This window comes from Anopheles gambiae, chromosome 3 (assembly GCF_943734735.2).
Source record: "Anopheles gambiae chromosome 3, idAnoGambNW_F1_1, whole genome shotgun sequence".
Taxonomy (NCBI): domain Eukaryota; kingdom Metazoa; phylum Arthropoda; class Insecta; order Diptera; family Culicidae; genus Anopheles; species Anopheles gambiae.
The window spans coordinates 89,046,925-89,073,767 of record NC_064602.1 but is presented as its reverse complement, the minus strand read 5'-3'; the positions used below and the strand labels follow the sequence as shown (position 1 = coordinate 89,073,767).

At 45.5% G+C, this 26,843-nt stretch overlaps 1 protein-coding gene across 1 annotated transcript in view; it reads left to right on the top strand.

The window, feature by feature from the left end:
• Positions 1–1,792: 1,792 nt before the first annotated feature.
• Positions 1,793–26,843, top strand: part of LOC133393180 (protein stum) — a 28,239-nt gene continuing 3,188 nt past the window's right edge. The window contains exons 1-9 of the mRNA XM_061656654.1: positions 1,793–3,538; positions 9,032–9,731; positions 13,166–13,645; positions 13,836–16,817; positions 22,506–22,706; positions 25,701–26,103; positions 26,172–26,413; positions 26,485–26,599; positions 26,676–26,774. Coding sequence (XP_061512638.1) covers positions 9,130–9,731; positions 13,166–13,645; positions 13,836–16,817; positions 22,506–22,706; positions 25,701–26,103; positions 26,172–26,413; positions 26,485–26,599; positions 26,676–26,774 — 5,124 coding nt within the window. The 5' untranslated portion in view covers positions 1,793–3,538; positions 9,032–9,129. The remainder of the gene's footprint in view (positions 3,539–9,031; positions 9,732–13,165; positions 13,646–13,835; positions 16,818–22,505; positions 22,707–25,700; positions 26,104–26,171; positions 26,414–26,484; positions 26,600–26,675; positions 26,775–26,843) is intronic.

Here is a 26,843-nt window from a genome sequence, read left to right as displayed (position 1 = left end):
TGCTTCACAAATCGGACAAACACGGTTATAGGGTGGGTGGTCCAAAATAATTAATAAACCCCACCCTTTTCTTTCCTTTTGGTGCGCTATCGGCCAAACCTTCTTGCAACGACACACGAACACACAAAAAAAACCGGTTACAGTATGTGAAAGCCAGTACTCAACATAATCACTGTCGAGTGTTCCACTTTACGCCCAAATGGCACAGTTTAATCTTGGTGAGATTCGTTACACTATCACGTACCTGGATCGGTTTTGATGAGGATTTGACCTGGGAGAAGAAGAAGAAGAAGAAGAACATCGTTGTAACGTTATAAGCAAATACACACGATAACTTCGCCCTGTTCAAACGTGTAAGGAAGTACTTTCCCCCCTTACCTGCTATTAACAAAACATAGGCGAGAACAAAAAAACTCGCTCAGAAAAATGGAGCCAAAGAGGAAGCAAAAAGCAAAAAACCACAGCGTATAATAAAATATCGCGTATCACGAAGCAGCAAGAAAAGGGGTGAAAGTTTCCCCCGAGCTCCTCCGTGACACGTGAGCGACGGTGGAGACGCTTGGTGCTTCTTGCGAGGCGTGGATGACGTGTGTTACTTACACAGTCCACACCCCACCCGACGCCCTACCAGAACCAGATGTGTGACTGACCGGAAAATTCCCCGGCCCCTAGAAGGGAAACTGGCAATTTTGGCCAGGTGGCCGGGAAGGGAAGGGTCCCTTTCCCTTTTCTTTTCGATTGGGTGTTCGTCGTGGTTCGCTTGACTGGGTCAATTGGGCGATTTTTGCTTGGGGTGTTTGTTAATCACTGGTGGGGTACACAGTCGGTTACAGGACATTACCGCTATTGTAAAGAATATTTTGCATAAATTTTAAAGTGTTACTTTTTATAAGGAGACTCATTTTAATAGAAAAAATTCATTAAAATGTTAAAAAAATTTAAATTGTCAAACAACAAGCATTAATAAAACGTTGTAGTAAAAATGGTACCATACTGTAAACGTACAACTTTGCTCCTCATTTACACCTGCTTTATGGGCCAAAAGTTAATGCAAAGCTTCGAAGAGGGGGAGGGGGCTATTTTTCTCAGTCTGCGTTTTTTTTCTTTTCTGAGATTTGTTGCGGACTTTGACCCAGATTTTAATTCCCCTTGTGTTTCGAAAACAGGGGATTGATGGTATGGAAATTGGAGGAAAATTAAAACGTGTTCTTTAGAATACTTTTCATTTTGTGAGTTCCAAAAGAAAGTCGTTTGGAAAAGAAAGCAAAAGAAAATGAAATAAAATAGAAACAATTACGATTTAAGATATAGAAGATCACATTACTTCACTTTCATTCTTTTTGATAAAGTTTAAGTTTTGCCGAATAATTTGTTAAATGTTATCAATAAAAAACATTAAAAAGAGTTAACAACTTATCCTCCCACAAGGCTTTTCAATCGTCCCCATCATCATAATGCCGGGATCGTTTGTTTGCTTCCCCCCCCCAGCGAACAAAGCGTTACACCGTTACACACCGATGCCGAAAAGTAACGCTTGTGCCACTTAGCGAAAGCGAATGTAAACGATAAAAAAATAACATCCAATGTAGCGTCATTTCTTCTACTTCTTCGCCAGATTCACCCGGCGTCCCGGCTGAACCGGCGAACGAACATAAACACTAACGTCACGAGATCGAAAAAAACAAAAGCGCGGTAAATAATGGACCATCGGCTTTATGTACAAATTCAAAGCTGACAAGTGAGTGGCTGAGTGCGATGGCGTTACATACCCGATGCGTTAGTAGACCGTCCCTAGGGGAGGCTTCGGGAGCTCCCGAAAGCTTTGAGTGGTGCCAGTACCGTGGTTGAGTCGTTTCCGTGCGGGCGAAGTTTGCTGTTTGGCACGCTTTGTCGGTTGGAACGCGCCGTACTAGGAGGTTTAGGACTGTTTTAGGACAATAGTAGGTGGACACGTAGGTGTTAGTAGACGGTAATAAAGCGAATAAAGTGTTTTGCGGTCAGACTTACAGAGGTTTAGCTGGTGGTAGAAATAATTAAAATTAAATGTGAAGGTATTGCAGCAGTGAATGTTCCTCTATTTGATTGATGCTCCAGTTTCGGGCAGTGTTTAAGGTAACGGCTACTAAGATTGGTAAAGTGAAGAAAAAATAATGCTTTATGCAGTATGTTTAGATTACTGAATTCAAGTCCTAAAGGCAGTTGACAGTGATCCTATGAAACCCCAATCCCATCGCAGCTCGGGACAAACGTCCAATCAAAGCAACCTGCTCTCTGCTTTCTGGCTGCAGTCAAGAAACCCCTTTCCACACGAACCTGCCCAAGTGTGAAGTGTGCGACGTACCAACTTCGTAACTAAAAAGTGTCACTTCCTTTCGCAAAACGGCTGGCCGCGGCATAAAACGCTTACATAATTTCGCTTCTCCACGTGCGTGCAATCGAACAAGTGCCCGTGCCACGGCGGGGGCAATAGAATAAATTACCCAACAAGTACGATAGCGCAAAAGTGCAAGCAGCGCACGGTGGCGAGTGTGTCGTGCCGAGTCTTCCCAAAATCACACCCTGGCTGGATAACAATAAGTCACGAAATGGAATGATTTTGGTGAGGAAAAAACCCCCCAAATCGTTCAATTATTTAAATTCTAACATTTTGTAATGGCAAATAAGGTGCAGACAAAGTGTATATGTGTGTGTGTGTGTTTCTGCCCGAAGCTATGATTGATTAGGGTGTGCTGGTTTCACTTTCGCTTCACGCCGATATGGTTCATCCTTGTTACAAAATTCTGTAATTAACCCTAATGGAATGGGGCGTGGATGCCCCGGATCCCAATCATACATCGCGATGTGTGTGTGTGGTGGTGGTGATGGTCGCGCGAAATTTGCACAGCAAAGATTTATGGCTTTCCGATATCTAATCGACTGATCGAGGAAGGCTTGGCTTGGTGCAGCTTGCGTGCATGCAACCGGGCGCCATCTTCGGACGGTCCAGTGAAAAGGGGCACAAAAAAAACGGGTAAAATATATGCGGTTCAGTGAAAAATGATGTGCTCATTTCCGGTCCAGCAGGTTTAACGTATAGCACAGCCCAACTTGCTTGGTCATCGGCCAAAACGGAAAGGAGAGGAGAGGGAAAACGTAGCGGAACCCTTTACGTCGCCGACTAATGAGTGCAGCGGAAGCAATCGATCATTAGGTGGAACTGCATAAGACGGCACAGGTAGATCAATCTATCAAAGTGTGCCACGCCGTGCCGTGAAACTGGTGGCGTGATGTGACGGGTGGTTGAAAAAAAAGTGAATTAAAATTAAATGTAAGTTACAACAAAAAAGAGTGAAAGTTAAACAGAAAAGTCCTTCAAGGCAATTACAATCCACAAGCTAGTGTTCTAATCGCACAAGGATTAAGCGGAAGATGTACAGCCACCACTGCCCACCATAATGGTGACAGTGAATGTAGTGCATATCCCGGTCACGGCACCAACAGTCGAAGAGATGCCGGCGCCGCCTTGTACCACACGAACGTCGTGGTGCTGATGAACCAAGTAAGTAGTGCGATGAAGGCATACCCTCTGCTTGCACTTTACATTTTACACACTGTGGCACACACACACAAAAAAGCAGAAAAACACAACAATCAAAAACACCATTTCTTTTCGCAAATGTAGGCTAGTAAGTGCAAAGACACGGCGAAAAGTGGGTGTTTGTTTATTGTAGCCTGCACACTGCAGTTTTGAGCTGGGCTGGATGGAATTTACGGATGGAGTGTACACACTTACACACGCCTGGGCACAAGTTCGTCGCATTAACTGGCTGTAAAGTTCAGGGAGACGCCCTACCCTACCCTACCCGCGCCAAGTTTGCAGAAAGGGCATTATTTAGGCCGTCGGGGATTTGCGCTCCACCAGCAGCGGGAGGATTGGCGTTCGATTATGTGATTCTATTTCGCATTCCGGTGTTCCCGTCGTTGACAGCTTTTGAAGGGTGGTATGGGAGGAGAGGGGTGGGGGCTGTGTTGTGTTGTTTATTGGAATTTCCATTTTAAAAGGAGGCTATTCACCCGAAAGGAATTCCCCATGCAAGTGGTGTGTATGGCTAGGTGCGTTTGGAAAATCGGTCATTGCTAGTTTATGGTATTTTTTGGGAGAAGCTCATTTCTACCTACAAAGCATTTATTTTGTGCAAATATAGTAATTTTAACAACAATTATAATATTAATAAATTATGGAAGTGTACTAAAAAGCGTAAAAGAGTCTAGAAAATACGTTATTTATAATAATAAACACACAATATGGTGTCTTATACCCCAAATACAGCAATTTCCATACTGCCACCCATAGCTTCAATAGGCCATTACGCCTTCAAATGACTTCATTGCGCATCGCGGTGTTGTTGGTGTGTTAATTTTGCACCCCTTGCTGGAGCTATAAACACATAAGCACTCCTCCAGAACTACACAAAGCCATAAGAGGGGGGAGAGGGCAAAAAAGCCTTTTGATTGATTCCACTAAACGGTACGCAACAAGACAGCTCGTGGCACACTAGTGGCACGGCATGCAATGTTTGTGTTTTAGCGTATAATAGGACTTTCCAAAATTTCTACTTCTTCTTACGCTTCTCTTGCCTGAACACGGGCTTTAAAGTTGTGTGCCAACACAGCTAAGGTACATTACGATGTACAATCGTGCACACGTGCCCAACAACTGAGCCAATCAAGAAGAGCAGACTTGAAGTCATCACCGAAGTCATCAAGACGGCATGCGGTACATGTTGGAGGGTCTAGCGGTCTAGTCGAAGCGTAACATTTATGCCTCATGATATGCATCAAGTATGGAACGTAGAACCAAGAGTCGTGGCTGGTGAAAGGGCGAGATAAGAATAAGAGTGAGGAAAATTTCAATTAGTCACAAGAAGAAAATATCTAGGTTAATTCTTGTTACAGTGACGTACTGATGATGTCTGGGGAGTGAAGCTTTTTGTGAGGACCACATTCTTGGGAATGTTGTTGAAAGTCTGCATTAGGCTGTTGATACTAATGCTGGTTGATGAAATCATTGTAGTTTACTTTTTTAACAATAATTCCATCTTTTTTATATTAAATTAACTATACCCTCAGGATATTGGAGCAAATATAGGTGACTTCAATTATTGGAAATGTTAATTACTCATCAAAACGCTTACAGTATGACAGTTCCCTATATCAAACATCATGCAAAATCTCAACGACCCGCTCGGCCGGCTCAACAACCCAACTCCATTCGAAACAGTTAGAAGTCCAAGGAAATTCGTCGAACTCTCTCTCTCTGCTCCAAGCGTAAGAAGCGGTCCGTTTTGGACCGCTGCTCGGTTGACACGAAACGAGGTCACTCCATCCGGCTTGGACGATCGATATTGACCAGGCACCTCAGGTACCGTGGTCGAGGTACTTGCTAAACCCCATTCCCTAACGCTCGCGCAGGTGTGTGTGTCTGTATGTGAAAGTGTTCGTGTGGTTGTGCTTGGCCAGTCCGAAAGGGGTCCTGATGTGTCCAAGTTACCGCTACCATAGCTGTGGAGAAGTTCGTTCACCCTCCAGTATCTGAAATGACCACAGCAGTATGTGGGCCGCTTTGCGACTGTGTTAGAAGAAAGGAATGCTAGAAGGAGGTCCTCATTCAAATGAGGACGTGTGTGTGTGTGTTGAGGAGTTTTTTTCCACTGCTTATCGTTCTGGTGGTAAGGAATGCTAGAAGTGCCGCGTGTGTGTGTTGGTCAACAGTGGTACGCTTTGAGTAAGTGTTTGTGACTACTGCCCCATTCGAGCTGACGTTAGCGTCATCGGCTCGATTTTTGGAAGATGTACTAAACCGTGTGAAACCATTTTCAAGCAGAGGTAGCAGCAAGTAGAAGCACACCGGTGGCAGAAACCGCTGCCAGCTGCCAAGGGGAATGGGAAGATTGTTTGCGTTTGCGCTTTTTTGTAGTGGTCAGCAGTTGCTTTGCAGCTGTGGTAGTAGTGGGGGTAAGGAGTGCCGGAGACTCGAATAGCGGTCAGCATAATTTGCCTACCCACGCTACCACCGATCCTCGTGAGACATGCGGCTGCGGGGATATGCTCCTGCTGACCGATGCCTTGTGTGCCTTTCGTACCCCATTCCGTCTTCAGTCGCATGCAAAAAACGCGCACACATTTTAGCGTGTGCAGAGTGGTAGGTGGGTTTGTATGGAGCAGTTTAGTATGGTTCAGGCAATGAGTTCCACTACAGACGACGCTGGAACGACCCACATATCGAGCTAAAGTTTACAAAGGGTAGCTCTAATCCCTCCTTAGAGCTGTATTAGCAGTATTGGAATAAACTGTTTTGTTTTAAAATGTGAATGGAATGGTTATGCAGGAGATGCAACCTTAATTCGACAGTGAAAAAGGGCTTTAATATTGAAGAATTAGATCATATGAATGTTTTTAAAGCACATCTATGAAACAAAAATACAACCCAACGGTGAATGTACAAATCATAAATTGTGATCTTATCAAGAATCGTATTTGCCAGGAATATGGTGTACTCTTTAGTCTGTGCTAAAAATATCCCCGATTTGGGACCCGCAGCACCGCGCAGAAATCGACACCAACGAAACGCAACCTGACCCATTATTTTCATAATATAATCAGCACCACCCACCACCATCAACCAGAGACTGCCATCTGGTCGGGGATGTATTAGAAGTACGGGCCAGTACTTCCTTGACTTTTGCTAGCGACCGATTTATGAATGAATCTGAGGTCCCACACACCTCGGACCGTTTCCGAGGCCACACGCATTGCAAAGGTAAAGGAAAAGTGAAAAACGAAAACCGAATTCCCTCGGCAGGAACAAGTGTTAAATGGTTTGGCCACAAGAGCGGCGGAAGACGTTGGACGACGATTGTTTTTACTAAAAATAAAACACCAATTTATTGTATGATTTAGAGGAATATGGGTTAGCAAATGCGCTGCTGACGTAACACACCGGGGCGGGCAGTTTGCGCGGGCAGAGTTGTCGACCGACTTCAGGTGGTTGTTGTTGTTTTGCTAAGGAATTTAGGTACTGTAGTTGCCACTTGCTCAGGTTTTTCTGTTTTTCCTTACTCCAAAATTAGCTTAGGCTAGCGTTTTTGAACACGATTTGCCCATTCAGAGCTAGAATCGGGCATGTTTGCGCTTGGAGGTAGCTAATTTATGAGCATTCTGTGTCAAGCACCATAACTAATCGTTTAATAAACAGAATTGAAGTCATTATTGGTGTTGAACTTACACGAATTTATTGTCTTTGAGATTCAAAAGTGATTTTTTAGATGTTTTCTAATCAATTTAATTGAAAAGCATCAAATAAGTAAAGTTAAAATAATATTTTAATTCTTTAAATTGCAAGAATTAGGGACAACAACATCGAAATAAAGACTTATAATATAATGAATTATTTGAAACCAAGTATTAAGTCAGAAACGCCATCTTGTTCGTATAGGACACAACAGCTTAAGTTAATAAATTGTAAGCGTTCAAATCTCACCTCGTTAGTACTTACTGTTCGCCTAAAAGTATGCAAAATTGTGTATTTTAATAATAATGTCTGAAATCTTCCTGTTTTGTTTTAAAACATAAACACATAAACAAATTTTTTGTCAATCACAAGTGCAATACCTCAATAAGAACTATACAAATAATAACAACATGCAATGCTTGTTTCGCCTAAAGTTATGCAATTGGCCACTCAATATTGCGTTGTTAAAGCTTCTGCTTTTCTCTTTGAACTATCAACATTTAATAGATAAGCTAATTGATAAATTACTTCCCAACAGTTCGTGGGTAAAAAAATCCGCATTTGGCTGTACGTCAGAAAATATTAATAATTGCGCCTAATTCATAATGACGCTAATTTTGCCCTGATGAAATCTCGCCGTCCAGCACACAAGCCCCGGATGAACAATCACTGTACCACAATTTTTGAGCAGCCTGCCAGAACGCTCCCGTGACCTGTGGTGCGGTTCGGTAAGGTAGAGGGGGTTGAAAAATTATAATTTCTCGCTAGTTTCACGCAAAGCAAAATTAAGGTAGTTCATTTGTACGGGCCTAAAAAAAAATCCGTTCGGGGCTCGCTTATCGTGGTTTCCTTTTCGCGTGACGACAGCCACCATTTCCTCGTGTTTTCTTTACAAACACACACACTTCTAAAACAACACTCATAACGGTGAAAGTGAAATGTGATCCTTTAATGTTACTCTATAAAAAAAAAAACAAAAGAAAACCGGCCGGCCGGCTCGCGATTAATTTCATCCAAAAGGGCTGGATTGTTTCGGGTGGGTTCCTTTTTGGAGCCCTGCCCAAAAATAAGGCCACCGCAATTCAGGTCCCCGGAACAGTCGCTCATACACGCAAAATCAAATACACTCTGTTTTAGCGGCGTGCGACGTTCTGCACGGCCCAATTAGTTGTGCGAGTAGTGGGTGGTGAGCGGTTTTTTTGGTAGTAATTTGCATAAAAATTACCCCCAACCCGTAGCTGACGTCGTAGAGGCGTCGAGAGGTGTGAGGGAATTTCCCTGTTACGCACGGTTGGGTGGTGTTTTGATTTATTTGCAAATAGCATTTAAGCAGGAAAGCAGTCGGAAGAGGGTGTAATGTGATTAAGGGTGCCGTTTCGGTCACCTCATTAGGTGGAGAATATTTTGGGGCTTAATCTGTGTCACGATTTGAGAGCCAGGAATGTAGACAAAACAAACCATTTTTTTTTTTTCAATTATTTGGCACATTTTATATAAAAAAGAATTGATTATTCTGGGTTTAAAATAGGATGAAATTCATGCCAAAACGATAGAAATAAGGTTCCTAATTAAAATCACTTCACGCTCCTGAATAGGACCAACGCACTCAACCATCTTTGCTCTATATTTGTGTTGAATCAACATGTACTTCCACCCCTGCCCGATACCGTATAATCATAATTATAACATCATTATACAAACCAGAACGGAAGGGTTCACTTCCTAGTCGTTAATTGACCCTCGCTTACCGGCTCGTTTCAGGTGTTCCAGTTCCAGCTCGGCCACACGGGAGCGCAACCGACCCGGTTCGACACCGTCGTAGCAACTCGCGGACGCTGGCTAGACCGGGACCGGCCAGAATGTACAGCCAGAATGGCGGCCGAAGCAGCAGCAGCACAGCCAGAGCGTCAGCAGCTTCTACCGTGCAGCAGCGCTACCCACCGAACCACCATGCGTACGGGGCTGGTGGTGGTGGCAGCGGTAGTGTTGGCCGCAGTCGTCCTGGCTTTCTCGGGAGCTACGGTTCGTCCTCCACACCATCGTCATCGTTGGAAAATCAAAGATCGCTCGAGGGACAGCACAGTGCCACGAGCACGACCGGTACGGCGACGACCAGCCTGTTCGGCGATCCGGTACTGCCCGCGACCCGCCATGCCGATCTGCTCGGTGGTGAGGATCTGTACCAGAATCTTAAGAACAACATCGAGCTGTACCATGCGAAGCTGTACAACGATCAGGAGCGGCAGCGGCAGGCGGAACGGGACGCGCTGTTTGAGCAGTACGCGAACGGAGCAGCGCATCGCTCGGTGTCGGCTGTGGGTGGCGGGGGAATGATGAAAGGAGGGCTGGTGAAACCGGCCGCAGACAATGGTGTGACGGTGTACAGCGAGATGCCAGCACGGAGGAGAAGCTTCGGTAGGACCCAGTCGGCAGGGATGGGAGTAGACATGAGCACGAGCAGGTGAGTAATAAGGAATAGCTAATCCATTTTGATTTCATTGTCAAGATGAGTTCTGCATTCGAGATGAACATTGTTTTTGGCACTCTATCACTACAAAACGATTTCTCAAGGTTTTTTGTTTGTTTTCTGAAAATTTTTGCTTACTTTACATATTTTTTTGATGTGCTCCCACAATTGTTTGGTAGTTTTCTAGAGTTTTTTGGTCCTATTGTCCAATGGGACGATACCGATAAATCGTAGAAACAAACTAAAAATCTTTGAATAAACCCTGTTTATGTGCCATCCATTCTTGTCTTTTTCATACAAAACGTATAACTGTCATAGGATAAAATTTTGCTGAAAATCCCTAATTTTTTTGAAGAGTGTACATGTTGGATCAGAAAATGAGAAAAACTTATTGTATATATAACATAAGTACAACGCATTGATGAAATCTAGCTGACAAACTTCTTTAAAAAAGTTGTTATATGAATTTTCTGTCACTTAAGGAGGCATCCATAAATGACGTAACGACGTGACGCGACGTAACGTTACACTGATTGAAGAAGGAAACATGAATACTACTTTCGACACTAATTTTTGTTCACTGGGCCGGTCTCGTGGTACAGTCGTCAACTCGTACGACCTAGCAACATGTCCATCATGAGTGTAAGCCCCAAATAGACCGTTTTCCCATACCTAGTACTGAATATCCTGCTATGGTAACAATAAGCAACTGAAAGCCACTCCCATTTGACTAGTGGGAACATCAATTATTTTCATACAATTCAGACACTAATTCGATGACACAACGATTATTAAATAAAGCTATGAAATACCTGAAAGGTCTAATACTTCATAGCTCTAAGATTTCAAGGGTTTGTGAAGCAAAAGTACACAGAGTTCTGCCTATTTTTTGTTAGAAAAAATAATAATGAGCTAAATTCCTTATTTCCATTGTTTGTTTTGACACTTTTCCTAAGACATAGTAAGAATATTTGTAATAAAGAATTAAATTTCCCTTACTTTTCATTAAGTAAATCTTTTTTCCAAAAAAAAGCGCACCTCATTTTTAAAATTATTATTATTAATTAAATTATTAAAATTAAATTAGAGCTTCTCATTCATTAAAATTAGAGCTTCTTTTGAAGAAGAGAAATAAGATCTAAGGAATGAAAATTCAGATAAATGAGGAAATTATATTAAAACATGAGCGAACTATGAAATATTACCCTACCAGAAAAACGCTTATTTTGGCTTACCAGTAAAAAGAAACATTGCGCTTCAAAACAAAAAAATACACGTCAAACCAATCAGGAAAACAATTATAACATTACGTCATAAAACGGAACGACCCTTCTAAAATCAGCACTACTACCGCTGTGCCTGCTACCCCTAACTTCACCGTTGCATTCCAAAACGCGATCACTTGTCGTCCCATTACGTGGGTTTGGTACACGAATAAATAGTTCACCTGTTTTTTCCGTACACGAACCGACCAAACCCCGCAAGAGAGAAGAGTTGCTTTGTTTTTTTTGTCACCGAGCGGAAAATGGGAACATTCCACTCCGGAATTTGCCTCACCACTGGTCAGAAATGTCATCACATTGATGACGTCGCGGTAAACGGTGAAGTTTGCTACGGTGGGTTAGTCTTAGAATAGAACGTAACCCTCGGGGAGGGCCGAAGGGGAGAAAATGCATCAGAGGCACCATCGTGATCTCATGGTGGCCATATTTTGCCTAAACTATTTTTAAGACCTCGCCACTAACGGTAGGGTGCATTCCTTCTGTCCGTTCGGGTCCGTTCGGAATGAAAGTTGTTTCATCCTGCACGGGGCGCACGATTCAAGGACGCTCCGGTATTCTTTCTTTTAAGTGTGTGAGTGGAGGTTTCTACTGTTGTGCTGTCGCCCTAAAACTATTTGCCTTCTCGAGTGCATGTGCATTCCTATCTTCATGTTCTCGACCGAAGCTCGGGCAAGGTGGTTTGACATTTGTAAAATGTCAGTACCATCTCTTCTTTTTGCATTTTTTCTATGAGCATATTGTGGAATGAATTCAAGATTCTGCTAACGTAATGGGCATTACATTGTTTTGAAGTAAAATATGGCTTTTTAAAATGATTTTTAAACATTAATGAAAGCAAAAAAGGTTTTTTTTTTAAATGGATTTAAATTAATCAAAAATAGTAAATATAAAAGAGGGTTTACTTGGTTAAAAAGGAGTTTTCTGGCTTTTTGGTAAATTTTCATGGTTAAATGAAAAAGTTATCGTACTTTCTTTTAGATCTTCATTCTGTTATTACATCAGTGCAAAAAAAAGTGTGTTAACATGAATGAATTACCTTAGCAATCGATTTAAAATAAAATAATATAAAAAAAAAAACAAAACAAAAACGCGCTAAACCCATCTGCATATTTGCAGCTCAACAAATGGGCAAAAAGCATACTTACAGCAAACGAAACATCCCCCTTCCCCCCCACGAATATCAAAGCAAATGCCAAACATAACGACTGTCCAGCCATGACGTCCGGTCTTTTGACGGTCAGCGCCAGAGACCCCCGGAAAGGCCTTCGCCGCGGTGTCCGAATCAGGTGCCGTGCGGGTTTTTATCGCTTGCGCCACCTTTTCATTATCTCCCTGAACTTATCCTCATCGAAAGCGACGTTGACGGCCGGTCAAGGAGAGAACGAGAGAGAGAGAGCGAGAGAGAAACAGCTCAAGTCGCCGCAAGATATTGGTTACACAAAACCGCTTCGCCATATAAAAAAACAAAGCAAAAAAGAAGAAAGGAAATAGTGCGAAGTGGGTCCATCATTTACATCGCTTCGCTGGGGGAGGGTGCGGGTTTGGTTTTGTGAAGCGATGAAAGGGAAAAGACCGGGTAAGGGAAAAGACCGACTGACCAACTTGTGCCCGCACGCACAGCTACATGGGGGTCACTCAGTGGGGCGTTATGTGCTCGCGCGGTGTACCGAGTTTGTACCGGTTGTACCGGTTTCACCTGAACCGGTCGGTCCGGCGTTTTGGGTACAGTTGTTTGAGACCACCTCAACAAAGGGCTCTCAATTTTTTGTTTTATATACAACGCTGGGAATGTCCATTCCGCTAATGCTACCAATACACGCACACCCCAGTTTGACACACTTTCGGGCCGGGTGCTTTTTGACAGTGTCTGCGGCAGACGTCAAACTGACGCCAAGAGCTTTTTTTTTGGTGTTACCGTAAGCTTCGCTTGGGAGTGCTTGGTGTGGTCTTAAAATGGTACAAATAATTAATTTTGAAAATTTATTAGATTATTAAATAATAAACTTATTCAATTAGAAAATATACTCACATTATTCAGGAGTATTTCTGCAATGACTTTTAACCTAATATAATTAACTTATATAACATTATACTAATCACTAATATTTTTTTAATGTAAATTATTTTACCTTCCCACCCTTTCAGATCGAACATTTTCGACATGGATCTGCTGAAGCAGAACGATTGGATTGATTTCTCCGAGCACGAGTACCAGCATAGCCTCATTCCCACCAACAGCCGCACGGTGGCCGACGTGCAGCAGTTCACTGGCGGCAACATAACGCGCCGGATCGAGAATGGCGTCTTCCAGAATCCGCGGGCGGCAGCGGCGGCCCGTGCCTCCCGGCGCAACTCCATCACCGACTCGAGCGTGTACGGGATGCGGGGGTCCGCGATGGTCGATATGATGGGTGATGCCGGACCGGGAACGACCACCTTTACGGTGATCGGGCACGGACCGGTTGGATACGAGGAGGGAGCCTCGGCACTGCCCGTGGGAGGGATTCACGATCCTTCCACGTCGAGCGATGGGAACAGTGAGTTCGAGCGGATGCTACGGTACGGCCGTACCGATCCATCGACTGCCATTATCAGGGATAAGATAAACACGGGATCTAATTTTAGGTGAGTGTGGGGTTATTTTTTTTAATGAAGTACCAGGCGCATCCATTGAGCTTTTTTGTTACAAAGCACCAGGCGCATCCATTGAGCTTTATTGATATGAGGCACCAGGCGTCTCCATTTGATTTTAATTTTAATTCTTTTTTATATATTGATCCTACCTCTTCTTAACCAATCTCTTCTCATTTTTTAGAGTATCGGACGCACGCCAGCACAAAAACACCGCCTTCACCATCATCAACGAAGTCCTGCCCAAGTCCAGCTCGTTCGATCTGGCCGGCGGTAGCAACCGCTACTCGCCGTACCGCGAGAAGCACCGGCTCGCCTCCTCCCGCATCCTGTCGGCCAGTTCCGCCACCCAGGGCACCTCGAACGTCGGCTTCTATGGTTACGGGGCCGATTTCCCCGAGGAAGGCTCCATCGGTGCAGCGCACGGTCATCGGAGGCGTTTCAGCGGCTCGGAACTGTCCCTCAGCACGCTCGGGGGCCACCCGAAGGCGGCCTCCGCTCGCACGAAACGGCCCGCAAAGTCGAAAACCTCCCTCTCGCTAGCGCCCAATCCGGGCCGGCGGCAGCGCGGTGTGCTCGAGGTGATTAGCAAAAAATCGACCGTGCCAAGTGCCAAAGTGACAATCACGCAGCCGTCGGAGGACGGGCGCTCGATCACGCCCACGCCGAGCGAGTCGGGCCTGTCCGGGACGGGGACGGACGGCGATCGCATATCGATACCGGAGCATCAGCTCAAGAATCTGAAGCTGTTTGGCTACAAACCATTCTCGGGCCGGCCCACTCTATCGCCCGTACCGGACAAGGATTCGATGGAAAGCTCGCAGGCCGATCTCAAAGAGGGAGGAGCTGGCAGTGGGAAGAAGGGCGGCGAGAAGGGAGGCTTCCGAGCGCCCGTCTTTAACATCCGAGGGCTGCTGATGTCACCAAGGTCGCGGGACAAAAGCAAGGAAGTGTCGCCGGGGCGGGCAGACGGCAGCAAGGAAGCGTCCGTGGAAAGGGATCCCAAGGCGCAAAGCAAAGCGGAGCCACCGTCCGGCAAGGAGGGAGATGTGCAAGCGTCGCCACCGAAAAAGCGACGCTTCAATCTTGCCCGCGCCATCATAGAAAGTGCCCGAAAGGGGGGCAGCACTGAGCCGGAGCCGGAAAAAAACGCCAAACCAGCGGGGGCGGCGGCGGCGGCAAAAGCATCGCAGGGAGAGGAAGAAAGCGGCGAGAAGCGAAAGATGGCACTGAAGATGAAGTTTGGCATCGTGCGGTCGGGCGTGCGCAAAGACTCGGAAGGCAACGGGGTGAAGGAGAAGAAAGCCGATGGAAAGAAGGGAAAGGCAGCGAAGGGCGCGGCCAAACCATCGGGCACGGCTAGTGCTAAGGGGAAGAAGCCGAAATCGGTCGCAAGTAAAAAGGGCGGACGCTATGACGATGATGACGATTACGATCCATATGACGAAGGACCAAAACGGTCGAAAAAGTCAACGGGTGGTGGAGGAATGTTGAAGAGTGCGTTGAACTACGCCGCAAGTTTTCGTTCGCGCAGTGATCGTGTTGGAACGGCGGGTCCAGGTGGACGTCGAAAGCCGACCGCTGCGGAGCTTCCAAAGGGTGCGTCAAAGGCGGGCCAGAGAGGTACCGGTAGGGACGCAGGCATGGAGAAGCTGACATCGAACGCACGAAGGAGAGACAAGAGTGCAAAAGCTGGAATGGGAGAAAAAGATCAAAGAGGAATGAAAATGGGTGCAACCGGGGGTGGCGCTGGACGTGTAAAGAGTGGAAAAGCACTGCCGGGCACTCCGGCAAACCGAGCCAAATCGGCAGCTGGAGGACGGGGGAGGCAGCTGAGACGGAGCAGCTCGGCCGTTGCACTCGACCCGGGCCAGTTGCGGCGGGCGAACAAGCTGTACGAGAAGAACCAGAAAGCTGCCGGCGGTGCTGGCGGGATGCTGGGAGCGGGCAAGAGTGGCCGCGGTGGCAAGAGCAGCAGCTCGCTGATCCAGTCCAAGGCGAACCGGCACTCCGACAACGATATGACCGGCCCGGGAGGGCTGATGAAGAGTGACAGCCGCGGGGAGATGCGGAGTGGCAAAGGTTCGGCGAAAGCGACGGACGGGGCCGGTTCCGACACCAAGGAACGCATCGAAAAGCGTGACTCGGAGCGCTCGCTGAAGAAGAGCGACAGCAACAAATCGCTCGCAACGATGGGCGGAAAGCCGAAGAAGAGCGACTCGAAGAGTTCGCTGCTGAACAAGCGGTCGGATTCGCGTTCGAGCCTGCACCAGACGGCAGCAGGGACGGGTGGCGGAGACTCCTCGGGCGGCGGTGGTGGAGGCGATGCGTCCGGGACGGAGCTCGGTGGCAAGAGTCCGCTCAATGCCGTCACGGAGGGAGCGACCGATGTGGGGGTGAAATCGGCACGCCCCACGCCGAAGCTGCAGAGCAAGGGATCGCTGCTCAGCCTGATCAGCTTGAAGGGAAGCAAGCGCAATTTGGACCGTGCCGCTGATGCTGGCCAACGGCCTGACACTGCCACTACGACGGCGACCGCTATCGATGGGACGATGGCATCCTCCACTCGCCTGCAGTCCGCCTCAATTAGAAACGCTCCCGGTACGGCGGGAGCGGACGGTACAGGGGAAGACACCGTTGGATCGAAGGCCGGCGGCATGAACGAAAAACCGACCAGCACGAAACCGCTGCGCAGGATGATGAGCCGCGGATCGCTGCTATCGATCAAGAGCATTGCTCACGCCCGTTCGTTCACCAACATTCGTCCACCGACGGCGGGAGGTGCTGGGGCGGGCGGGGATGGGGAGACGGGAAGCGGCGGTACGATGGCACCGCAAACGATGACGAAGGTAACGGAGGGTTCGCAGGAGCACGACGATACGACCGACACCGAGACGAGCCATGGGGCGGGTGGTGGTGGTGGCGGTGACGGGCAGGGCTCGATGGGTGTGGCAACGCACGAGCTGACGGTGGCGGGCGACGGCGAGGGCGAGAAGGTGTCGAACGAGTACAATGGTGAGCACCGAATGAAGTCACCGATGGCGGAGCACAGGCAGCAGCAGGGTAGCCGGAGTCCCGGGATGGACAACGTTTCAAGTGCCAACACGGAGTCGATGCGCGATCGGACGATGGGGCCGGACGGGGGTGGCGGTGCCGGAAGCAACAGGTGAGTGGCAATGTCTATTTAAATCTGGAGCTCAATTTTGCTCACATTTGCCCAATATTCGAAGCAAGTGTTCAACTCTACCTAAACTCCTTCCTTGAATGAAGTTGTGCTCATTGTATGTGCCTTTGTCCTGATAAATATGCTTTCCAATTTATATTGATTATAAGCTTCTCGATAGCTAAACTTCAAACAACAGTTAAAGGTTGTAATAACCAAAGCAAATAAAATCCTGGATTTCATACTCAGAGTTTTAGCTGATTTTTAGAGATCTTTGATCTGCTTAAGAACTCTCTATCATGATCATAATCTCTTCGACTTCAACTCATCCTTAAGTTGTTTCTCGGGACTGAACACCTCGTCCGTCTTCTTAATCTTGCTATTTACTTCTGTTTATTTATTACTTTCTTTCTGTTTATGAAAGATAACGATTTTTTATCTTTCTTTTATATAATTGTTTTTTTTTCTCTAAATTGTTCAATAACTGTAATTATAATTAAACTTCATTTAAGCTAGAATAGTTAGTTAAGCCTTAAAGGCAGACAATGGAAATAGTAAATTAATTAAATGATTTATATGAATTAAATATCTTCTTCCGTGTGAGGTCGGTTTTTGGCCGGATCGGAACAAGGAAATCCAGAATTGTGAAATACAATCCTTTGCATGAGTCATATATTAGCATAGATCGTCAAGATAGTGCACTGAGAAGATGAGGATAAATCGTCAATTCATTTTAACACGATAATGAGGTTCGTCGCTTAAAGCACCGTTCAAGTCTATCGTGTATTAAGGCAAAGAATTCCTTTGTCGAATTTTACGCTTTTGCGCGTTACCGTCTTACATTTTTTTTAAATACACTAAAGAGCAAGGTGAAGAGAGTACAAGAGTAAGAGAGAGAGAGAGAGAGAGAAAGGCTACTTTTAGGTTTGATTGGTCTACTTCCCTGTTTACTGGAAATTGTAAGAATTTTCTACAAGGAATTTTGTACAACTAAATCCAAAGACATTTGAAGTTGCATTCATCCACTTCTTAACCTTTGCTGTGTACAAATCGTAAGGTTATATAAATCTGTTTTTCTTATCAGATTATCTAACGGCTCGATAACACCTCAGGGAGGTCCCTCCCTGATGGGCACATTTGTATTCATTATTTACAGCCTGCAATTACTTCCCCAAACCTCCTGTACAAACCTACCTGTAACCAACTGGCACAAAATTGGCCACACACTAACCCACTTTTAATCGCTCGGCCTGTCTCATAAGGCTCATTTAAGTAACGTGACGTGATTAGAAGTAGCTGCCATGTTTTTTAGTCCTTTTCTTTTCGTTGATTTTTCTCTCTCTCTCCCTCCCTCGCTCGTTCCGGCAGTGGATGTGTTCAGGGTGGATTGGTTCTGGTTTTAAAGCACGCTCGTTTAAAAGAGAATTATACGTTTATCGTGGCGTAAAAATCAAGACCCAGAACGGCGGGGGGTAGAAGAAGGGTCCTGGGGGCGGTTTAGGGGTTCGTGAATTATGCTGCCACTACGGTACGGGACCGGAAGCGTGCTCATGCACACTCACTGCGCCTGGAGCAGAACCGTTGATGGACACTTGTTCCTTTTGCCGGGGTCCGTGTGTGTACCAAATTGGGGGCACATTCAAGCGAAAGGGGAACGGGACCGATTTGCGAACCATCCTCCCTTTCTCACCGTGTCTCTCTCTCTCCTTTTCTCTTTGTCTTTGATTGCTTCAACCACACAGACGGTAGTTAGCGAATTTGCATATTTCCGTCACCCGCTTATTAGTTGGGTGGAGCTGATGGGTGGTTCTTATCGTGTGCTAGGGTCTGTAAGAGAGGCATGCAAACGAGTTGAAATGCGCTGTGCGAAGGGAGGCTTTGTGGTGCTTTCTTTTAACTACAAATTTTTGTTCGAATATATTACCGCACACATACAGTTGATTTTTTTAAGCTTTAATAGTTTTTTTTTATGTAATGACCACGATGACCAATCTTTTATATTATCATTTATTGGTTTACTATTACTATTTACTTTGTTTTTTTTTTTTTTTGCTCAAGTCAACTACTTTTGTTTTGTTTTATATCGTTTTTATGTTGTGTATTGTAACTAGTTTTTAACTTAATCTTAACTTGTCATTACTTATTCTGTTATTGTTATTGTTTTGTTGAATTATTCTTGTTCTTATGAATGTTTTTATTTCAAATATATAATTCTTTCCCCTGCATTAAGCTACCCTTTAATTGACACTTTAATTTCATTGTCAATTACTACCCACATCAAATTATGCTGCCTTTGCGCTTAATGAAAGTGTCAAAATCCAAAGCCACGCCTCACCTCAGTGCAATTAAACGTGTGAAGATGTTACGCTTGATTAATAGCGCAACAGTCACCTCTATCTAGGCAGAGGCACAATTGCAACTGACATCGCACTGTACGTTCGCGAATGTTCCCATTGCATTTAAAGAATTTTCAAAGTTGTTGTAGCTTGCTCTCCTTGCAACATTTTGAATTTTAAAGCAAAGGCCTTGGGGTGTGTAACGTGTTGGAATGGGAGTAGGAAAAAAATACACAGAAACCCTCCGAGGTCCACACCTAGCGTGACAGTGAAGTTGGTTGCAGTTATTTTATTCCGTCCTGCGCCTCCCTCAGTAGTCCTGTATTTACACTACACTCTGCACCACCGTGTGTTGTTTTGCCACGTAAAATAATTCACGTGAAGTGATTTTGCATTTGCATTTTCTTCGGCCGGTGGGGTTGGGAATGCAGATTTTCTAGCCTGCCTACCTTTCTACCAGCTAAGGGTCCCGCAACATACCTCGCTGCCGACACCGAACAAGGGCTAAAAGTTTGAGTTTTTTGTTTATGTTTATTACATTTCCCCATTCGGGTGAGGGTTGGAACTGTTGACGCCGAGGTCTTGCATACTGGCACGTGTATGTTTGCATGGTGATAGAGCAAGTGCAAGGGACGCTTATAGGTACTTTTCTTACCGTCAGTTGAGAAAACTGTTAATTTAAATAATATCAAATAAAAGCTATTTTTTAACTTAACGATTCTTTAGTAGAACATGCTTGAAGTAAATATTACTGTAAATGTATGCATCATTAGATGTAGTTTATCGGCATCACTATGAGTAACGGCACCCAAAAATGATAAATTACCCATCGCAATGATGTAAATGATGATTCGCTTTTGTCCATTAGGGTCAATTCGAGTCCGTCGTTAATCATTCCGGCACCAGTATCGGTGTCCGTTTTCGCAAACCGGAAGACGCGCCGCAAATGATTAACTATTGCCTTGCTTTTCCTCCTTTTTCTCCCTTTACCCTCCTTCCGTCTACAATCAGGTGATTTGTGGCCGAAATTTCTTCTCACCACTAAACCTTCTGACCCACACCATTCAAAAAAGGTGTCTGTTCCCTTCGAATGGCCACAAAGCTCATCAAAGTCAAAGTCATGCAAACACGGACCTGTGCTCGGACCTCGGACCGCAACCGCAAAGTCACGGGGAAATTCCACCACACCGAATTCACTTAGTGGCGGTGGTGCCGGAGACCTTGCCGTTTTGTATGCTGGTGCCGGTGCCTGGTCAACGATCGATCCTTTCGGTTTCTTTTTACGAGTTTGTACGCGCGAAGGACCTCCAGCTGGATGGCTGGATGGTGGGCTGGCTGGATGGGAGCGACGAAAAGTGTCACAAATCGATTTCTCGTCCATTTTGCCACTTTCCAGTCAAGCTCGGCTGGTCAGTGGGGAACAGTGGGAATGTAAATGGAATGGAATCGTTTATCAATTTGTTTATTTTTTGTAAAAATACGGATTTTTGAAGTGTTTGATCGATTCAAGACCAAAAACCCTTTTTCGCTCTAAACGCCTAAATTTATGCAAACTGATTATTTTATAACATTTTTTTACATTGTAGTAATAATAACTGAAATTAACTTTAAGCAGAACAATTAAAAAAAATGATTAAAGATACTATTAACTTTATAGCACCAATGAAAACCTTATAAGCTATGAAAAATGTTTTAAGATGCTTGAAATTTGATTAAAAATTCCTGTATTCAAAGCACCATAAAAAATAAGAAAAACCTTTCGAAAGAGCGTTATTTTGTTATTTAAATATTGAAATTAAATAATGTTTACTACGGTAAAAATTTAACAGAAAACAGGTAAACTGTACAAAATTGTAAAAGCAATTGTTTAAAACGCCTAATTGTATGCAATTTGTGAGACAAATTCTACTCATTGGTTGAGTGTTGCCTATTTTATACACTTTTAACACTTAATTTAGCATTTACGAGATGAAAAATAATGTAAAATTATTGTTTTCACCATTTTTGTTTGTTTAAAAAAAAAACATAATATTTTATCCACTTCCACGTTCTCTTTCGATACCACTGTACCGTCCTTGCACATAGGAAAAGAAAAGAAGAAGAATAATGCGACAAGCAGTGAAGGCAAGTTGAAATTTATTCAATTTGCTCCATCATTAGCGAAATGGAGCAAAAACGGACTGTAGTGGTTTGCGTATGTAAGAAAGAATGAAAAGGAAACAAGATTTACTATACCCACTTTTCCACCGCAAAATTGGTGTTTGCTTGAAAAGGGAAAGCATGTGTACCAACACATTTGCAAACATTGCACAATAGCAACAACAAAAAAAAGAAGGCCCTCTCCATACCTTTTGTAACCAATTTGAATTTAAAATACATTTTTTGCCAGATTCAATACTTTGCATTGATTAGAAATGGTGCTCCCGGCCCGAAGCCACCGAATGGGTGTGATGGGAAAGCGGTGGCCGTTTTTGGGGTGCGGAGACGCGAGCATGGCACGAGATGTGTAGCAAAAGGGACAAAAGCCGAACAACGCTTGGCACGCGGTGCAAGTTCGTTTGGTTCTCGGGCTGTCGGGACAGAGGTTCCTGTTTACAGGTCGTCACCTTATACCGGTTCGTTCGGTTGATCCAATCGGTTCGGTACGGTTGGTGCTTCCTGTTGGTGTGTTGTCTTAGGTGAACTATAGGAGCTTTCGTCTTGAAACGCTTAAGGACGATGTGACACCTCTACAACAATTAAGCAACGTTTGTACATGTTTTGTAAGACTTAAAATAACGTCTTAAGACACCATTCAGCGAAGGATAGTGAACTGTAATCGTGTGCTTTGGTTTGGTGCAGTTGCTTCCACCACGTGCATCACGTGCAGTTGCTCTTTGCGATAAGACGCGCGTCCAGTGAACCGTTTTCCTTCCTTAGCTATAGAGCCACGGCACGAACCATATATGCGGCCGGCGGGTGGTGCTGTTGTGTGATTACATATATTTTTCTTTATAATTATTCTCACCCGAGACACGAGACGAGCGCTCCTTCTGTGCTGTGAGTGTGTCGGTGCGGTTTTATGTATGTGTCGCGTGCCCTCTTTTTTCCTCCCCTTTTCAACAAACTGGTGTGACCTCCTTTTCATTTAAGAACTTCAACTGGCCGCCCACCCCAAAACGGTTCAAAAAATATCGCGGCACGCGCGTGTAACAGATCTCCACAGGGCGATATCTCGGTGTTGGTGCTGTGTGCGAATAGTTTTCCCTTATTTTTATTTTTGCTCCCTGGAGTTGCTGGAGAATGAAATGGAACGAAAGCTAAAATAAACCGAAAGTGCGCTGTGCCGTGCTGTGGTGTGTTCTGAAGTGTAAAGCGAACAAGAAAAACAACAAGGCGCAATATACGCAACAAGACGGTGCCCCTCGAACGTGCTCCCTCCCCCAAAAAAACAACGCCCCGATGTGATGGCAGCGGCACGATACGACGGAAATCGGCCGACGGTCAGCAGAGAGTCGTCCGTGTACAGCATTTCGCTGCACGATAGCCAGAGTGAATTAATTCGTACGTGGCACAGGTTAGCAAAACGGGACGGCACCACCATCATTTATGGGACTAAATGGGTGGGGTGGGGGGGAGGTTGGTTTCATTTTTATATTGGGGCGAGAGAAAAACAAAACCACCGCCTTTCCTTAGACGGATGCGGATTAATCAAACCACCGTTCGAGGCAGGCGGTTCAGTAGCAAACGGACGTGCTCGCCAACAAGTCGTTGGGCTTCAAGTTCGGTGTTCGGTCGTGGCGATCGTGTGGGTTGTCCCCTTGGATGGTTTAACGAGCCCAAAAATAGGATTAATCGTTTCGTGAGCCTGCCATTGAACGTGTGCATTAGGAGTTGTGAGGAGTGGAGTCCTATTTTTGGGGGCAAATCAAATACGTTTCAGCAAAAGCGCTTAACAGGAGGAGAGCTCAAGCTATCGATTGGAAGGAATTAGTTGTGTTGATTGAAGGTTAGCTAATACGAAGTGGTTTTGTTGATGTAAAACAGTTGAAAATAGGAACGCAAAAAGGATATTGATGAACCACGTTTGACAAGGTTTGAATTGCGTGTGTACATTGAATTGGTTGAAAGCAAGAAGCGGTAGTGCAAGATGGAAATCAAAAGATATTGCTTATCTCGTCTGTGTGTTTAATTACCTACTATTACACGTGGAACTATTAAACGTGTCTTCTTAGTAATCGCATTGGAATAAAAAGGATTTTTCCTTATCCTGCTGAATGATTGGCCTGGCTGAGGTTGTTGGCTTAGCAAGTCGTTGATTTCAATTGTGGTGAAATTGAACAAAAACTCTGCTGTAAAATAAGCAAAATTTTAGATAAAATATTGAAATCACTGAAAACGTAATTAACGCAAGTGCGATACGTGAGGATATCCGATTTCCGGGTGAAGTCATTGAGGTAGTTAAGTTAGGTCCGCCCAGCATTATCCGGAGTCGTCCGGAATTGCCAGGAGTCGTCCAGAATTGCTAGGAGTCGGAGTTTGGGGTCGTTTGGAGACGGAGTATTCCGGAATATTCCGGAGACGTCGGAGTCGTCCGGAGACATCCGGAGGCGTTCCGAATCAGCTGGAGTTGGATTCGACCTTCAAAAGTAAGGCATGTATACGAAGTCTGGTGGTCCCGTGGTACAGTCGTCAACTCGAACGACTCAATAACATGCCCGTCATGGGTTCAAGCCTACAATGAATCGTCCCCCCGTAGCAAGGATTGACTATCCGGCTGCGTGGTAATGAATTAAGTCTCGAAAGCCTGTATAGGCCGGCATGTCCACGTAGGACGTTACGCCAAATAGAAGAAGGAGAAGAAGTATACGAAGTGCACGCACAAAGTGAAAGACAAAAAAACGTGGTTCCCACTTTGCCGAAGTTGGAATCGGACTAAAAATATTCGGAGTCGAATCGGCATCGTGGGTGCGCTGTAGAGAGCACATCACTATCTGTGGTTGTTTAAGGCCCCGTAGATGGAAGGATCTGCCAGGCTTAGGCCCAAAATAAATCACTCTCCCTTTATTTTGTTTTAAATCTGATCAGTCATACGATTTAGTGACAGATTTATAACCATAAATACGTTAAATCGTATAATGGAGGTATGACGCCTAAAGATATGCAATTCTATATGCAAAGGTCCATTGTTTGGTGAAGGTCGGCATTTAGCATGCTTTTATGGGACAATAAAAAAGAGTATAGCACCGAAAATAGCCAAGAGATCGAAGAAAATATTCCTAAACTGTGAAAACAATAGATAAACATAACTCCTTCTAGTCTTAGCATCGAATGCATAGTTGAATATACACAAAGGTGTGTTTTTGGAGAGACCTCATTAACTACATGGAAATTTTACTCATGATGCTACAGTTGTGTTTAAAATTAATGACTGAGCCGTGAATTGGAACCTCCCCTAATTAGCATAATAAAAGTTTGTTCATACAACAGCACCCAAACTTACTTTGACACACCACTAATGAGCACTGCAGATGAGGCACGCTAGCGGCCATTCGTTGGGTGATTTTACGACCACGCAACAAATCTTGTGCGCTTGTCACATTATTATGCGCACGTTTCCGTTCCGTGTGCGCGCATTCGAGCCAGGGAAACCGAATAGAATTTCACAGCCTGACCTTAAGAAAATTGTGATAATAAAATAGTTTCTGAAACGTGATTAATTTATGAGCCACATAGGCGACTCAAGGCGTCTAAAACGCCCAAACATGACCCTACAATGAATTGCATTCCGCGAATTGCACCACTAAGGTTCCATGCGGTATGAGTTTTGAGACTGACGAGGCTGATTAATTGAGCTACGAGAGAGCATTGAAGCTTGAGGCCAGTGAAGGAGAGGGTTTTGCCTTCGCATAAAGAATTTCTTGCGCCTTCTTGCACGCCCCTTTCCCGCCTTTTTAACACAAAAGGCCTGCAAACTATATAACTGGACCGAAAGGAAATGTCCGTGACGTGACGGGTAAAATAAATAAAAGCTCGCAAAAGGTCCCACCGTCCTTGAGTGCGCTCGGGAGGGTTGATACTATGCGACAAAAAATAGTACACGAGCGTGGTGTGTATGTGTGTGCGTATGTTTGTGTGTGCGAGGCTCACTTTCCGACGGGTGGAAAAGGCTTCCACATCCACCAGTTCACTTGTAACCGCAGCGCAGTCGAGCACGCACGTGTGAGCGCACAGGAAGCGAACGCTCAGGGACGGAGACGACGACGACGACGACGGACGGCGCGTTTTGCATAAATTCGCATCGCTCACGGGGTGGTGGCAATAAATTTTAATTGTTTCCATTTTCCCACCTCCGCGCCGCTTCCGTTGCACCGGATACACAATCGGAAAGGGAAACAATAAACGTTTCAACACACGCGTGGTGCGGTGCGGGTTCGTCGCTATCTCTGTCGATTTGTCTCTCTTCACGTACCTATCTCTTCCGCAACACTGCTTCCTTCCTTGAAAATGCTTTCTTCCGTCCTACTTATAACCACTTTCTGCTTTCAATTATCTCTCTTCCTCCCCGCAGCGACGAGTTTGACGAGGACGAGCAGGTCAAGTGCTCGAAATGTTGCTGCGCCTGCTGTGCACCGTGCTGCACGCGGTTCTGCCTACCGTTTAGGCGATGCTTTCGGAGCTGCAGCGGGTGCTGCGGCCGGAGCCGTCTCGGCAAGCGTAAGGCGGACGGGCAGCTGGCCAAGGAGCAGACGGCAAAGCAAACGACGGCCAACGAACCGGGCAAGCAAAGCTGCTGGGAGCGGCTGTTCGGTTGCTGCCGGCGGTGCCGCAACTCCAAGACGGCACCGGAATCGACGGCGATCGTGCAGCGTGCACCGGCCGCCGCATCGCAACCCAAGTCGTCGCTGGCGTCCTGCTGGCAGTCGCTCAGCTGCTGTGCTAGCTGTCGCCGGAACAAGTCCCGTGAGCTGGTGGTAAGTTATGGAGAAACAGAAGAGAGTTTAGCAGCATTTTCTAATTCGACTTACCATCAACATTTTAGCCCCGTTCCTCGATCGATAGTGATCCACCGTCCGAAGATCAGTCCCGATGCCGATCGTGCTGGAGTAGCCTGCTCTGTTGCTGCCGACCGAAGCCGCCCACCGACGGCAAGGGTACGCAGGTCAAGCGCCACAAGATGGAGGAACCGGTCGAGATGGAGACGGTCAAGTGTTGCTTCTGCTTCAAGCGCCAGCGTCCGAAGGTGAAGGCGAAACCGAAAAAGAAAGTCCCGGTGAAGTCGACGTAAGTAGCGAGGGGTTTTTAAGGCAATTTGCCTTCATTAGAAAGTGCTTAATCATGCTACGGTTTTTCAGCTTCAACTGTCTGAGCTGCTGTATGATGTGCTGCAAAAAGAAGGGCGACAACCAGAGCCGCCGGACGAGCAATCTGAGCAAGAAGCAGAGCATTGCGCCCACTATTCCACCGGAGGTACGGGAATGACTTGGACAATTTTCCTCCGTTTTTTTCTCTCTCTCTAATGCCAAATGCTGATTTCTTCTTGCAGGACTTGCGGCCAAAAATCGATATGTCACTGGTGGAGCACTCCTCTTTAATGCGTGGTGCCATTCCGGTGCTTCCGATCTGTTTGGCGTACTTTTGTTTGGTGAGTGGTCCGTCCTTGAGTCCTTGAGGAAATTCAACTTTCGAAGCAATATGTAACACATTTCGTCCC